At 40.0% G+C, this 15,163-nt stretch overlaps 1 protein-coding gene across 1 annotated transcript in view; it reads right to left on the bottom strand.

Moving 5' to 3' along the window:
* The window catches only part of MSH2 (mutS homolog 2), a 76,871-nt gene that overhangs the window by 31,771 nt on the left and 29,937 nt on the right, over positions 1-15,163 (bottom strand). The window contains exon 7 of the mRNA XM_080813519.1: positions 11,246-11,445. Coding sequence (XP_080669645.1) covers positions 11,246-11,445 — 200 coding nt within the window. The remainder of the gene's footprint in view (positions 1-11,245; positions 11,446-15,163) is intronic.

Below are 15,163 nucleotides of genomic sequence, written 5' to 3'. Positions count from 1 at the left end.
ATCATTTCAAAATTTTCATGTATTTTGAGGTCTACCTAAATTCCCCCTTTTTTCCCTGTAAGTTGTTATGTTTTTCAGCACACAACACTGAAGAAAGTTAAGTTTGCTAAGAATAAACATGTGGTATTTATTATTACAGAAATACCTGTACAACCTTCAAAACCTGTCATCCTCAGAGCTAATAGGCCCCTTCTGAGTTCACCTGCTCCTTATCCTTCAAACTCTCACTAAAATCTAGAATTCTTTCCCCTACCTATAATTTGTACTGAGCCCCAGCTGCCAATATCCAATCGGGTTCCCCCCCCCAATGGTTATGGTTTTTTAAATTAAAAATAATAGAGATGTAATATACCATACATCCATACATCTCTCCATTTTAACGTGTACAATCAAATGGTTTTTAATTTATTGACAGATTTGTGAAACAACCACCACAATCAATTTTCAAACACTCACTGCTCCTGAAGAGAAAGGGAACCCTGTACCCATCAGCAGTAACTTACCATTACCCTCCAACCTTCTGCCAACACCTCCAAGTCCAGGCAGCCTATAACCTACTCTCTCTATTATAGATTTGCCTATTCGCGTATTCCACGTAAACGGATCATATGATACTGTGACTGCCTTTTTTTACTTAGCATAATGTTTTCAAGGTTCATCCTTGTGGCACCATGCATCAGTACTCCATTCCCTTTTATTGATGAATATACTGCATTATACAGATACAGCACATTTTATTTATCCATTCATCAAGTGAGGGACACCAACTGGTTTTTTATAAACTCCATTTTTTCACTAGTTATCACAGCCTAGAAAACCCTACACAGTCTTTTCTAGTGTCTTAACGCAAGGACTACAGACTCTTAAATTCAAAGTACTACATAAACACAGAAAAGAAACAAATTCTACCTTCATTTTCTCTAACCTCTAACCAGAATGTGACATCTCCTTCTATTATTAATGTGTGCAATAAACCACAGTGGTATTCCCAGTACCTACGTCTTTGTTATCGAACAAAATCCCAGATATATTTTCATATCTATTACAGTTTCGGAGATGATTTTAAGTATCATTCAAACTCATTGTTAGTTTGAAACTTAATACCTTAGTAGAACTTTACTCAGATCATGTTATTTAATGCATTAATAAAGAGGATGTATTTATCAAGTTTGTTTTATGTTTTGGTAAGTGTGTTTCAATATACTTGGCTGCCTCTACGAGTCTGTATTATTTTATGCATTTAAAAACACTATTCTGAAGAGGGGTTCATAGGCTTTTTAGGGTCCACAGCAAACAGAAAGTTAAAAACCTCAAACAGGCCTTACCTCTCTGGCCTCTATTCCTAACATGGCCCTTATTCTCAATCTTTGTGCTTGATCATTCTAGCCTTCCCTTGCTCCTTCAACAAGTCAAGCCTTAAGCACTTGGACTAGCTGGTTCCACTAGCCTCCCCCCAGATCTTAAACAGCTGGCTCCTTATCATCATTCGAGCTGTGGAACTCAGAGAGCAATTCCAGAAAGACCATCCCTGATCAATAGTTCGAGTGTCTCCCTGGCCCCAGCCAAGTCACTCTATCATATCAATATATTATACTTCCTTTACTGTACTTATCACTACTTGAAAGTCTTGTTCACTCATGTTTATTGTCTGTCTCCCCCTATCCTTCCAGTATTGCTGACCCTCCATAAAAACAGGGACATTATCTGTCACATCTACTGTTGTACCTCCTAGAACTATGCCTGGAACAAATGAACTAGCTGTCGAATGAATGACTTATTGAAGGAAGCAATCACAGGACTGGTGAAGCAATCACTGGTCATTAGTTTTGATACACACAATGCTCATGTGGCAAGCACACCAAATATGACACAAGGAAATAACTGTTAGCTTCTTAGGTGCATCAAAATATGAAATGTCCAACTAATCAAATAATTAAAATTTCTGTAGGAACGCCATTCACTGCCAAGCACTAAAAGATATATAACTTCTCGAAATTGCTGACAGCATACACAAAAATAAACTTGAAATGGATTAAAGACCAAACTGTGAAACATGAAACCATAAAACTCCTAGAAGAAAACATAGGCAGTAATTTCTTTGACATTGGCTGTAGCAACTTTTTTCTAGCCATGTCTCCTAAGGCAAGGGAAACAAAAGAGAAAGTCAACTGGGACTATACCAAAATAAAAAGCTTTGAAGTGAAGGAAACCATCAACAAAACAAAATGGCGGGCACCTGGGTGGCTCAGCTGGTGAAGTGACTGCCTTCAGCTGAGGTCATGATCCTGGAGTCCCAGTAGGGTCCCATATCGGCTCCCTGCTCAGCAGGGAGTCTGCTTCTCCCTCTGACCCTCACCCGCCATGTTCTCTCATTCTCTCTCAAAAAAAAAAAAAAAAAAAAAAAAAGGGCAACCTACTGAATGGGTGAAGATATTTGCAAGTAATGTTATCATTAAGAGGTTAATATCTAAAATATATAATAAGAACTTCTACAACTCAAGACCAAAAAAAAACCAAAAACTCTGATTAAAAACAGGCATAGCATTTACGACGACGTGGATGGAACTAGAGGGTATTATGCTTAGCGAAATAAGTCAATCAGAGAAAGACAACTATCATATGATCTCCCTGATATGAGGAAGTGGAGATGCAATGTGGGGGGTTTGGGGGGTAGGAAAAGAATAAATGAAACAAGACGGGATTGGGAGGGAGACAAACCATAAGAGACTCTTAATCCCACAAAACAAAATGAGAGCTGCTGGGGGGTGGGGAGGTAGGGAGAGGGTGGTTGGGTCATGGACATCGGGGAGGGTATGTGCTATGGTGAGTGCTATGAAATGTGTAAGCCTGATGATTCACAGACCTGTACTCCTGGGGCAAATAATACATTTTATGTTAATAAAAGTATTTTTAAAAAATGGGTAGAGGACCTAAATAGACACTTTTACAAAGAAGACATAGAAATGGCCAACAGACACATGAAAAAATGCTCAGTATCATTAATCATCAGGGAAATGCAAATCAAAAGCACAGTGAAGTATCACCTTACACCCAACGAATGGCTAGAATAACTAACACAAGAAATAACGAATGTTAGTGAGGATATGGAGGAAAAGGAACCTTTACACTCTGCTGGTGGGAATGTAAACTGGTGCAGCCATTGTGGAAAACAGTATGGAGGCTCCTCAAAAAATTAAAAACAGAAATACTACATGATCCAGTAATTCCACTACTGGGTATTTTTTACCCAAAGAAAACAAACATGCTAATTTGAAAAAGATACACGTACCTCTCCATTTACTGCATTATTTACAATAACCAAGATATGGAAGCAACCTAAGGGTCCACTGACAGATGAATGAGTAAAGAAGATGCGGTGTATACACATACATATACACACTGATTATATCACTCAGTCATTGATCCTGCTATTTGTGACAACATGGATGGATTGAGAGGGTATTATGCTAACTGAAATAAGTCAGACTGAGAAAAAAATCATATGATTTCACTCATACATGGAATCTAAAAAACAAAAGAATAAACAAGCAAAAAGCAGAAAAAGACCCATAAAAACTGAGAACAAACTGATGGTTGCCAGAGGGGTGGAAAGTGGGGAGATGGGTAAAGGGGAGCAGGAGATACAGGCATCCAGTTATGGAATGCATAAGTCACAGGAATGAAAAGTACAGTATAGGGAATCTAGTCAATGGTACTGTCATAGGGTTCAGGGTGAAAGATTGTGGCTCTACTTTTGAGCACAGCATAACAGCAAACAGAGTTGCTGAGTTACTATGTTGTATCCTTGAAACTCATGTACCATTGTGTGTCAACTATACTGATATAAAAAAAAAATTTAAGTTAAAAAAAAAAACCACTATGTGACTGCTAATTAAGTTAGATGACCAAGTAACACTAAAATCAAAACAAACTATAGTCTAGTTCTGGAGAGCAGACAGAAGTGCCTCCTTAGCCATGCCCTACTGACACGAACCTCAGAGTCGAGGCCTGGTACTAGTCACAAGTCTGCTACATCAGAATGTTCAAATAGTCCATGACTACGAAAATCAACCTGAAGTCTAAATTAATTATACAGCTGGCATTAACATTTTATTCTATTAAATATTTTGGTAAATGCTAATAAAAAGACATCAGTTTCAATTAACAAAGATTTAAACATATATTCTATGCCTACATTTCCTTGATTAATTTTACATAAATTCTTTGTATTATTAATTTCAATCTTGAAGTTTGACTAAGCACTATTAAGCTTCACCTGACCCCTTTAATGTATTTACGAAATGTATTTAAAAGTCCAGGTAAGGGGCACATGGGTGGCTCAGTCAGTTAGGCATCTGCCTTCGGCTCCGGTCATGGTCCTTGAGTCCTGGGATTGAGCCCCATATCAGGCTCCCTGCTCAGCAGGGAGTCTCCTTCTCCTTCTCCCCTTCCCCCTGCTCATGCTCACTCTCTCTCAAATAAATAAATAAAATCTTTTTAAAAAATGAAACAAAAAATAAAATAAAAGTCCAGGTAAGTGGAAAAGATGAGGGTAAGATACCCCTAATGAAAGTTTAAGTGTTCACACAAATATGAGGCTGGAGCCAACAAATTCCCAAATTAAACGAAGAAGAGAAGTAGAAGTGCAGGTGAATCATGGTAAAATGGCTAAGTGATTAAACCACTCTGAATGATGACCTTGGGCACAAGGCCATCTCTGCTCTTCTTTCCCTGCTGTCAGCCACTCTGCAGTATGGGCCTCTCATGCTTCCTCATGGTCCCCGCCCACTTCCTTCACTCATCCTCTCTTGTCTGTTTCTCCAGCCACGTCATCCCTTTTGTTAAGCACAGCCACTTGTCTCAGTTCCCCCACTTGCAAGTAATACTTTCTCTGACACCACCCCTCATTTTCCTTTATTACTACTGTCATTTTGACAAAATCGTACTTTTCTTTCCTACAATGTTTTCTTCTTTGGATTCCACTGATATTTGAGTATCATTTTACACTTGTGCTAGCAGGCCCTGTGAGATAATAGAAAACATACTCATCACACAGGCACAGAACTCCTATAAACCCTTGTAATTTCCTAAGTATTAAGAACACTAGGAGCATCTCTTATTCAAAAAGGGTGACTTCTAGGGGCTCCTGCCAAGGCTATGTCAGTAAAGCATGCAACTCTTTATCACTGGGCTATGAATTTGGGCCTGGCACTGGGGCAGAGTTTACCTAAAATAAAAGGGTTGACTTCTAGAACTTTTGCTCTACCCCTTCATTCTCCAGGGACAGGAGAGGGACTAGAAATGAAGTTAACAATTGAGCATGCTTGAGGAAGCCCCATAAAATCTCAGTAATAGGGAGTTCAGAGAGGTTCCAAGTTGAGTAAACACAACCCAAACCAAGGACAGTATCTCCTGCCCCTCCCAGACCTGGTCCTATGTGTCTCTTCATCTGGCTGTTCATCTGTATCCTTTAATGAAACTGGTGAATTTGTTTCCCTGACTTCTGTGAGCTGCTCTAGCAAATTAAGCAAATCCAAGGAGTGGGTATCAGAGGAACCTTTGATCTATAGCCAATTGGGTCAAAAGAACAGGTGACAATCCCAGCTTGTAACAGGTAACTTGTGCCCTTGACCTGTGGGATGTGGTGCCATCTCAAGGTAAATAATGTCAGAGCTAAGTTACATTGCAGGATACCCAGCTGATGTCTCAAAACATTGGTATGGAGGGAAAAGTTCCACACACCTAGAGATCGAAGCGCAGGGCTCTGTGTGACAACAAAGGAGAGACACAGGAGAAAGACTCACAGGAGGAAAAGACAGGAATAAACTGAATTTTCCTTTACTGTCCCAACTTCATAAGATTATTTTTACTTTCTCTCACCCATCACTTACAGCAATTTTCTAATTCTTTTTCTTTTGGTATATATTCTTGGACCAATAGACTGCATCCTGGACTGTATCTCTGTCCTTCCATCCAAATGATCTTACACCCAGATCCCACTAAACATTTCCAACAAGATATACTAACCACTAAAACATACTAACTAACCACCACAATAAAAAGCAAATAGTGCTGGTGAACGTGTAAAGAAATTTTCTTATTAATCTTATGACTGGAGGGGCGCCTGGGTGGCTCAGTCAGGTAAGTAACTGACTTTGGCTCAGGTCATGATCCCAGGATCCTGGGATGGAGCCCCACACTGGGCTCCCTACTCAGCAGGGAGTCTGCTTTTTCCTCTTGCGCTGCCTGCTGCTCCCCTTGCTTGTGCTCTTGTAGCAAATGAATGGATAAAATCTCAACAAACAAACAAACAAACAAAACAACCCTGTGACTAGAACCGTAAATGAGCACAACCTTCTTGGTAATTTGTCAGTAAATAATTACTTGCTGTTAAAATTTAGACCAGACCCCTCTGGTCCTACAGGTCAGAGTAAGTAATTACTGTGTTCTGAACTGAAGGGGAAGAAATGACACAATTAGATGGGAAACATTACTATGGGCTCACTGAGGAGGATGCACGAACCATAGGAGGGAAACGAGCAAATATGAATTTTTTAAGAAGTAATTAAACAGAAACATAATTAATTGGATATGGGAAGAGGAAAAGTTATGCGCCTCAGTGTGATGGCTGTTGAAATAAAATTTATCAATAAAATAATCTAGATATTTAGAGTTGTTTTAAGCATTATCAGAGATTTCCCTAAATGCACAACACCATTATTTTAGGTTTTGCCTCAACGTTTTAATTTTAAAACAAGGAATTTTAATTTTAATTAAAATTAAATTTTAATTTTTAACAAAATTAAAATTTTGTTTTAATTTTAAAACAAGGAATAATAGAAGCCAAGCATACTTTTCAAAAAACTATTCCTTACAGGAGAAAGATGATTCAGAGTAGAGTTTCTAGCACTTGATGCAAGTCGGCTTTCTAGACTGTTGCTGCCCCCTGCTGTCTCTGAACTTACTTTTATTTTTTTCGGGAATAATGTTAAAATAACTTTAAACCTAGACTTAAATAAAAGCCAAAAACAAAGCAGGAGAACATACTCAACTTCTAGCAATATACTAATATACTAAAAAGGAGTGCACATGGGGATGGGCTTGGGCAGAGGGACACAATCTCAAATAGGCTCCACACACAACACTTCATAGATGGCTTGGAGTTTGATCTCATGACCCTGAGATCATGACCTGAGCCAAAAACCAAGAGTTGGACACTTAACCTACTGAGCCACCCAGATGCCCGTAGAAAGAATTTTCTTATATTATGATTCTACTTTTAAGGACAATACATGGGCACCTGGGTGGCTCAGTGGGATAAGCATCTGCCTTTCCCTCAGGTCATGATCTCAGGGTCCTGGGACTGAGCCCCGCATCAGGCTCCCTGCCGGGCAGGGAGTCTACTTCTCATTCTCCCTCTGCCCCTCCCTGTTGCTTGTGCCTTCTCTCTCTCTCTCTTAAATAAATAATAAATAAAAAGTCTTTAAGGACACTGCATTTGGTTTACTTTCCCCAGAAGTCAACCTCAGTTTTGGTTTTCTCCATGCAATCAATCAGTAGGCTAAAGAGCTACATGGAACTCAGCAAAATGCCATGCCTGCCTTTTTTTTTTTTTTTTTTTGCACCCAACATATGGCTCAAACTCCCAACCCCGAAATCAAGAGTTGCATGCTCCACTGACTGTGCCAGCCAGGAGGCTCCATTCTGTTGTTTTTAAGAAAAATTCAGATCAGTTAGGTTCCTAATGACTAGGGCACACCTGCGGTCTCCAATGTTTCTTTTCTTTCTTTCTTTCTTTTTTTTTTTTTTTTTAAGATTTTTATTTATTTCACAGAGAGATAAGGTGAGCGAGCGAGCGAGAGAGAAAGCACAGCAGGGTAGGGGCAGAAGCAGACTCCCCACTGAGCAGGGAGCCCTACAAGGGGCTTCATCCCAGAATCATGGGATCATGACCCAAGCCGAAGGCAGACACTTAACTGCCTGAGTCGCCCAGTTGCCCCATCCAAAGTTTCTTATAGAATGAAGAGGGGTGCCTGGGTGGCTTAGTCAGTTAAGCATCTGCCTTCAGCTCAGGTCATGATCCCAGGGTCCTGGGATTGAGTCCCATAGGAGGCTCCCTGCTCAGTAGGGAGCCTGTTTCTCTCTCTCCCTGTCACTTACCCTGCTTGTACTCTCTCTCATAAAGAGACATATAAAATCATTTAAAAAAGAGAGAGAGAGAGAAAAGAACAAAGCTCTTAGCACCACAACACCTGGAACAGTCTTCCTTTTCTAATATTCTCTAGGCTGGGTGACTTCAAATATCATAAAGCAAACATCAGTTGCCAAACTGATAATGTGAAGCTTTTGATTTAGATAAATGTTATGTTCTCTTACAGATATATACAACTTAAGTGTAACCCCCCAAAGTAGGAAATCATTGACCTGTTGCAAAACTCTCCTCGAGTACACTGAGCCACACATAGGCAGGAGGACAGCCAAGCTACTCTTAAGCTCAATTCCTAACTTCTGTGCTTATTTCAGGGAATGAGGAAGATTCCCCAAAGAATGTGCACAGCAGTATTTTTTATCCTTTCTCTTGGGGGGAAGGGAGTTTTACACATGCTTTTGAGTATCTGATGAAAGCTACAGATCTCTTCCCAGAAAAAATACACATACACAAAATCTTGTATAAAATGTCAAGAAGCTTCTTAGAACGCATTCAAAAGTCCCAGCATTGGGGCGCCTGGGTGGCTCAGTGTGGTGCATATATACAATGGATTATTCAACCATTAAAAAAAAAAAAAAAAAAGAAATCCTGCCATTTGTACAACATGGTGGACCCTGAGGGCATTACGCTAAGTGAAATAAGTCAAGCAGAGAAAGTCACTTATCATCTCACTTATATATGGAATCTAATAACATTAATCTCACAGAAATACACAAGAATGGTGTTTCCCAGCAGCTGGGGATGGGGAAATGGGAGACGGTCTTCAAAAGGTACAAACTTCCAGTTATAAGATTTAAGTTCTGGGGATATAATAACATACAGCATGGTGACTTAGAGTTAAAAAATACTGTATTATGTAATATTTGAAATCTCTAAGAGATTAGATCTTAAAAGCTCTCAACACAAGGGGCACCTGGGTAGCTTAGTCAGTTAAACATCTGCCTTTGGCTCAGGTCATGATCCCAGGGTCCTGGGATTGAGCCCCCACATTTGGGCTCCCTGATCTGCAGAGAGCCTGCTTCTCCCACTCTCTGCCTACCGCTCCCCCTGCTTGTGCTCTGTCAAATGAACAAAAATCTTAAAAAAAGAAAAAGGGGGGGGGGCGCCTGGGTGGCTCAGTGGGTTAAGGCCTCTGCCTTCGGCTCGGGTCATGATCCCAGGGTCCTGGGATCGAGCCCCGCAACGGCTCTCTGCTCGGCGGGGAGCCTGCTTCTCCCTCTCTCTGTGCCTGCCTCTCTGCCTACTTGTGATCTCTAGCTCTCTGTCAGGTAAATAAATAAAATCTTTAAAAAAAAAAAAAAAGTTCAACACCGAGAAAAAAAACTATGTGAGGTGACAGATGTTAACTGAGCTAATTTTAATTATTTCACAATACATACATATCTCAAATCATGTTGCACACCTAAACTTAAACTATGTTGTATGTTAGTTATAGCTCAATAAACCTGGAAAGAAAAAAATAGTCAAAGTCAGCAGTGAAGGCTGATAAGATAATGACTAGACCGTGCTTGCTGGATTCAGCAGCAATAAGTAACTTAGTAAATTGCTAAGGCAAGGCAAGCTGAGCAAACGAAGATGGAAACGTAGGCTTTCAGAAACTTGGCTGGGAACAGAAAGTGAAAAAAGAGATCTAGGTAAAAGAGGACACAGGAACAAAGTTTTTTTTTTTTCCTATAGGAAGGAAGAGATGTAGGAGAGAAAAGGTTCAAAACAGCTGATAAAAGAGGATAAGAGTGAATTAATTGTTTAAAAAGCCTATCTCCATGGAAATCTGATTATTATAGCCTTGCTACCGGTCAGTCCCCTTGTGCTCCCAGTTGATCCTGCTGGAATGGAGCCAGAGCATATGGAATCAGAAAAGCACGAGAGTAAAAGATCTTTTATTGGATGAGGAAACTGAAGCACAGGTAGGGTAAATGACAGTCCAAGCCACACTAAAGAAATGTGGGCACAGGGTAAGACCCATTTTCTTTTCCACTTTGGTGGAACAAAATGCAAGGGCTTTTAAGTGTCATCAGTCTAAAGAGGAGCCTTGGCTAGAATGGGAATACTCTTTATACACTGGTACTTAAGGTAAGTGCTTAAGGTATCTTTCACGCTTTGCTAGATAATTAAGTGAAAAGGCTACCATAAAATTAAAATTAAATCTATGCTTATTTATATCCTGTGATCATAGAGTTGAGTTTTTAAAGTCTGTCTGCAGAAAAAGCTTTCTCATAATACTGAAAGGTTTAACAGTTCTAAAGGATGGTGATTTTTAACTCTGAAACTTAAAATGCTTTACGTATTAGACATATACTCATATAACTTTCTGCAACAAATAATTTAGTACTTACGTTCACAAAGTTAAAAACAACGCCTGTAAGAGAAAGCTGATTTTAGCCACCAATACCATATTGATTAACTACTATGTGACTTTTCATACTTTACTCCGGTAACTTCACTTTGATGTCAACAGTTAGATCATCAAAACCCTGGGCACCTGGGTGGCTAGGCTGGTTAAGCAGCTGCCTTCAACTCCGGCTGTGATCTCAAAGTCCTAGGCTAGAGCCCCACATGGCCTCCTTGCTCAGCAGAGACCCTGCTTCTTCCTCTCCTCCCTGCTTATGCTCTCTATTGCTCTCTCCCTCTCTCTCAAATAAAATCTTTAAAAAAAAAAAAAAAGGGGGAAGGACAATAGGAGCTAGTACCCCGGGACCTCCCTGGACCCCTGCTGCGAGACTTTGGCTGTGATGCATTATACTTCCTTTGGTGTTGCTGCTAGACTATATCTTTCTCCTTTGATAAACTATAGATTTGAGAGCAATGTCGTTTTGCGTCCTGTGAGTCTTTAGCAACTGAACCCTGTTCAACTGCCACTGCTAACGCAATAAATCTAGTTACCCCTATATTCACTACTAAAAAGCAAAAATGCAATGTTGTCTCATGATTCCGACTTCTGCAACACAGCTATAGGTCAATACAAACCCAAATTTAGAAGGATAGCACATTTGCTAAGTATATGGAGAGTGAAGGAAAACAAAAAATCATTGTTACCTTCATATTTTTCCAGAGCCCGAATAACGTTAGGGAGTTGATTTATACCCTGATACAGTCGGTAACAATCTTGTAAGTTTGCTGCTTGTCTCTGAAATTTCTTGGCAAGTCGGTTAAGATCTGGGAATCGACGAAGTAAATCTTCTTGTAAACTCTGCCTCAATTCTGCATCTTCTACAAAAGCTTCCACTAAATCCAGTCTGAAATAAATTGCACTGGAATTAATCTTAATTATTTCAATGTAATATTAACATCTGTCTACTAGGTACATAAGAATCAACTAAATGAACTAAAAAATTCCACGCAGGAAGCCTGAATCTATCCTGAGATGTAAGCTTCTTAGAGAGGATGAAAAGCTCCATAATACTGTGATGAAAGCAGTTTCTGATTAGTTAAAAACCAACCTAATGTTAAATAATATCAGAAGATACTAATACATACCCAATTTCATTTGCCTTTCATCAAATTGCCTTTTCTTAAACCAAAGAATTTTATTTTTGAGACATTGTTGTTACTGACACATTAGTGCACATGTAAACAATGATCTTCCAAAAATTTCTAATTAAAAAGCTGAAATAAATTTATTGCTTCCCTAAAGTCAATATATAAAATCTTGGCCTGTTCTAAGAACTATAAAGCATGCAGCTCATATTGTCTTTTTGCATTTAATTGGAATCCACAGCTTTCCATTTTCTTCCTTGTAACTCACAGCAAGAAATGTTTTGGGGTGGGGAGAATGCGGGAAAAAAAATGTTTTTACATCATGACAGCACATGCATGTAGATATTGTAGGAGGCATAATACAACACCTCAAAACTTGTCACTTTAGAGCTGAGGTGACAACAATTAAGAAGCAAAAACAAAAAGCCCTCTGCCTTTTCTCTATTTGCCCAAAAGCAGGATATAAACTTACAGATGTCCTCTCCCTTCTCTCTTTACCAGAAAGGACAAAAGTTAACCACAACTCTGGACCCTTATCAGCCTGGAAATGGTACCAGAGGAATCTACACAACAAATTTTAGCCTTTATCTACCATTAGCTCCTCATAATTTGCAGCCCTAGGAACTCAAAATCCTTGTCCTTTGTCTTGTCTCTTTGAAAATTTATTGATCCTTTGCTAAGATGCTATATATGCCCAAATTCTTCTCATCAACCCTGGAGTTACTGATCTCTGAGTGCTCCCATGTATAAGCATAAACTTCAGTTTGTTTTTCTCTTACTAATCTATCTTTTGTCAGTCTCTAATTCACAGGGCCCCAGCCAGAGAACCTGAGGGTAGTAGGAAAAAAAGAGATTTTCCTTCCCTACAATATATAACTAAAATAGGCTTCACAAACAATACTTATTACTCTTACTATAAGTAATGTACTGTTATTTTTCTCGCATATTCAACTTATCAAAAAAATGCTAGTTTTCACCCACTAGATTAATTTCATAACTTACTACTGGGTCACAACTTGCAGTGTGAAAAGCTACACTGTAGATGTTATGGCAGTAACACACACACACACACACACACACACACACAACTGAAAAGTAAATTTTAGTAATCAAAGGTAGGGTGGGGGCAGCTGGCTCTCTCAGTTGGTAGAGCATTCAACTCTTGATCTTGGGGTCATGAGTTCGAGCCACACGTTGGATGTGGAACCTACTTTAAAAAAAAAAATAAGGGCAAGGAAAATCACCATGAGCATAGCAAATGGTCCTAGGTTCAGAAGGCTATGTATGAACAACCATTTCCTTATATCTGTAAACTAGAAGAGCAGTAAATTAACCCTCAAATCACACAAGGAAAGGAATCAGCTTTCTAAGTTTCTTAACTATTTACTGACCTCTCCGTCAGCATTTACAACTCCTCCATCATCAAAATGTTAACCCAGCATATTATACGAAGGGAAAATTATGCTGTCCCCCACCGAGTAATCACATAGACAAGATTTCTGAACCTCAAAAATACTGACATTTAGGCTAAACAATTCCAAGCTCTTTAACAGTTTCTCTGAATTCTACATGACACCCCGGTGACAACCCAAATGTCTCCAGGCACTGCCACATGTCCCCTTACCCCAGGTTGAGAACCAAACCTTCAAGAAGCTTGAATAAAAATCCACTTTTTAAAAGATGAAAAGAGAAAAGTAACAAAAATTCTATAGAAATGTCAAGATAATTTCTAGGCACCTGGCAGCAGATATAAGGACCATGGCAAATGTCAAATTAGAGGGGAGAAATCTGCTACCAAGCTGGTATTATAATGTGTACCAGCTCCTGGGGCTACAAAGAAATATCTAGAACACTTTAGGCACTTACTGCTCCTGAAAAGATTCCCATGGCTTGTACTCTAGATTTAAACAACAAAACAGAACTTGAGCAGACAGATGCAGTCAAGTCTCCCCAATAAAGCAAATCTGAGGGTTCCTACCTAAGCCTCTGGCTCTAACTGGGCATCTCTAAGTCTGATTCAAGATCACCAGCATGGAAGTCACTTGGGGGTGGATAGTACAGTATTCCTGGAGGTGAAATTTCTACAAGCTCCTCATGCACCAACAGTCTGATAAAGTCTGAGTCCTAACAATCACAAGAAATCCTTGAGTTCTCATGATAAAGTGGGGAAAGTGACACAATGGGTTGAGGAAAGGATGAAAGAAACCTGATGATTGGCTGACCAACCCCTGACCTTTCTTTTTTTTCCTTCTTTTCCTACAACTTTCATATCCCTTTTTTTTTTTTAAAAGATTTTATTTATTCTTTTGACAGACGAGATCACAAGTAGGCAGAGAGGCAGGCAGAGAGAGAGGGAAGCAGGCTCCCCACTGAGCAGAAAGCCCGATGAGGGGCTGGATCCCAGGACCCTGAGATCATGACCTGAGCCGAAGGCAGAGGCTTAACCCACTGAGCCACCCAGGCACCCCTCAACTTCCATATCCTTAAGCCACTCTCAGGTAAATGTTAAGAATCCACAGAGAAGGTATTTCTGATCAAGAATCTTCCCGGGGGGTGGTGGGGTTATGGACACTGGGAGGGTGTGTGCTATGGTGAGTGCTGTGAAATGTGTAGACCTGGCGATTCACAGACCTGCATCCCTGGGGATAAAAATACATTATATGTTTATTTAAAAAAAATTTTTTTAATGGAAAAAAAAAAAAAAAAAAGAATCTTCCAGGGGTCCCTGGGTGGCTCAGTCGGTTAAGTGTATAACTCTTGGTTTCGGTTCAGGTCATGATCTCAGCGTCGTAGGACTGAGCCCCTCATGGGGCTCCACACTCAGGAGGGAGTCTGCTTGAGATTCTCTCTCTCCCTTTGCCCCTCCCTAAACCCCACTTGTGCTTGCGCTAATAAATCAATCTTTAAAAAAAAAAAAAAAGGAATCTTTGCATGCTTCTTCCCTATTTCAACTATTTTATCACTGTTTCCTCTCAAACTGACCAGGGAATAGGTCCTAAGTCATCAACACCATCTTTCAGCCCTGTAATCCACCAAAATACCAATACAAAGGGAGAGGGGCACACACTATACTCTCTAGGCCTTTGGATAACACGTGGTCCTTTGGCCACAGACAGGCACATCTACAAGCAAGATGATGATGACACTGTGTAGACACCAGGGGAATGGCGCTGTTCAAAAAGTTAACACCCCGGGACGCCTGGGTGGCTCAGTTGGTTAAGCAGCTGCCTTCGGCTCAGGTCATGATCCCAGCGTCCTGGGATTGAGTCCCACATCGGGCTCCTTGCTTGGCGAGGAGCCTGCTTCTCCCTCTGCCTCTGCCTGTGCTTGCTCTCTCTCTCTCCCTCTCTCTCTCTCTGACAAATAAATAAATTTAAAAAAAAAATCCAAAAAGTTAACACCCCACAAACATTACCATGGCAAAACTCGAAGAGTCTACAGTGTTATTCAGCTGTTAGCATTGTTGCAAACAAGTTA

Source organism: Martes martes (genome assembly GCF_963455335.1).
Source record: "Martes martes genome assembly, chromosome: 9".
Lineage (NCBI taxonomy): Eukaryota > Metazoa > Chordata > Mammalia > Carnivora > Mustelidae > Martes > Martes martes.
The sequence above is the reverse complement of the archived record's forward strand: the minus strand, read 5'-3'. Positions and strand labels throughout refer to the sequence as shown.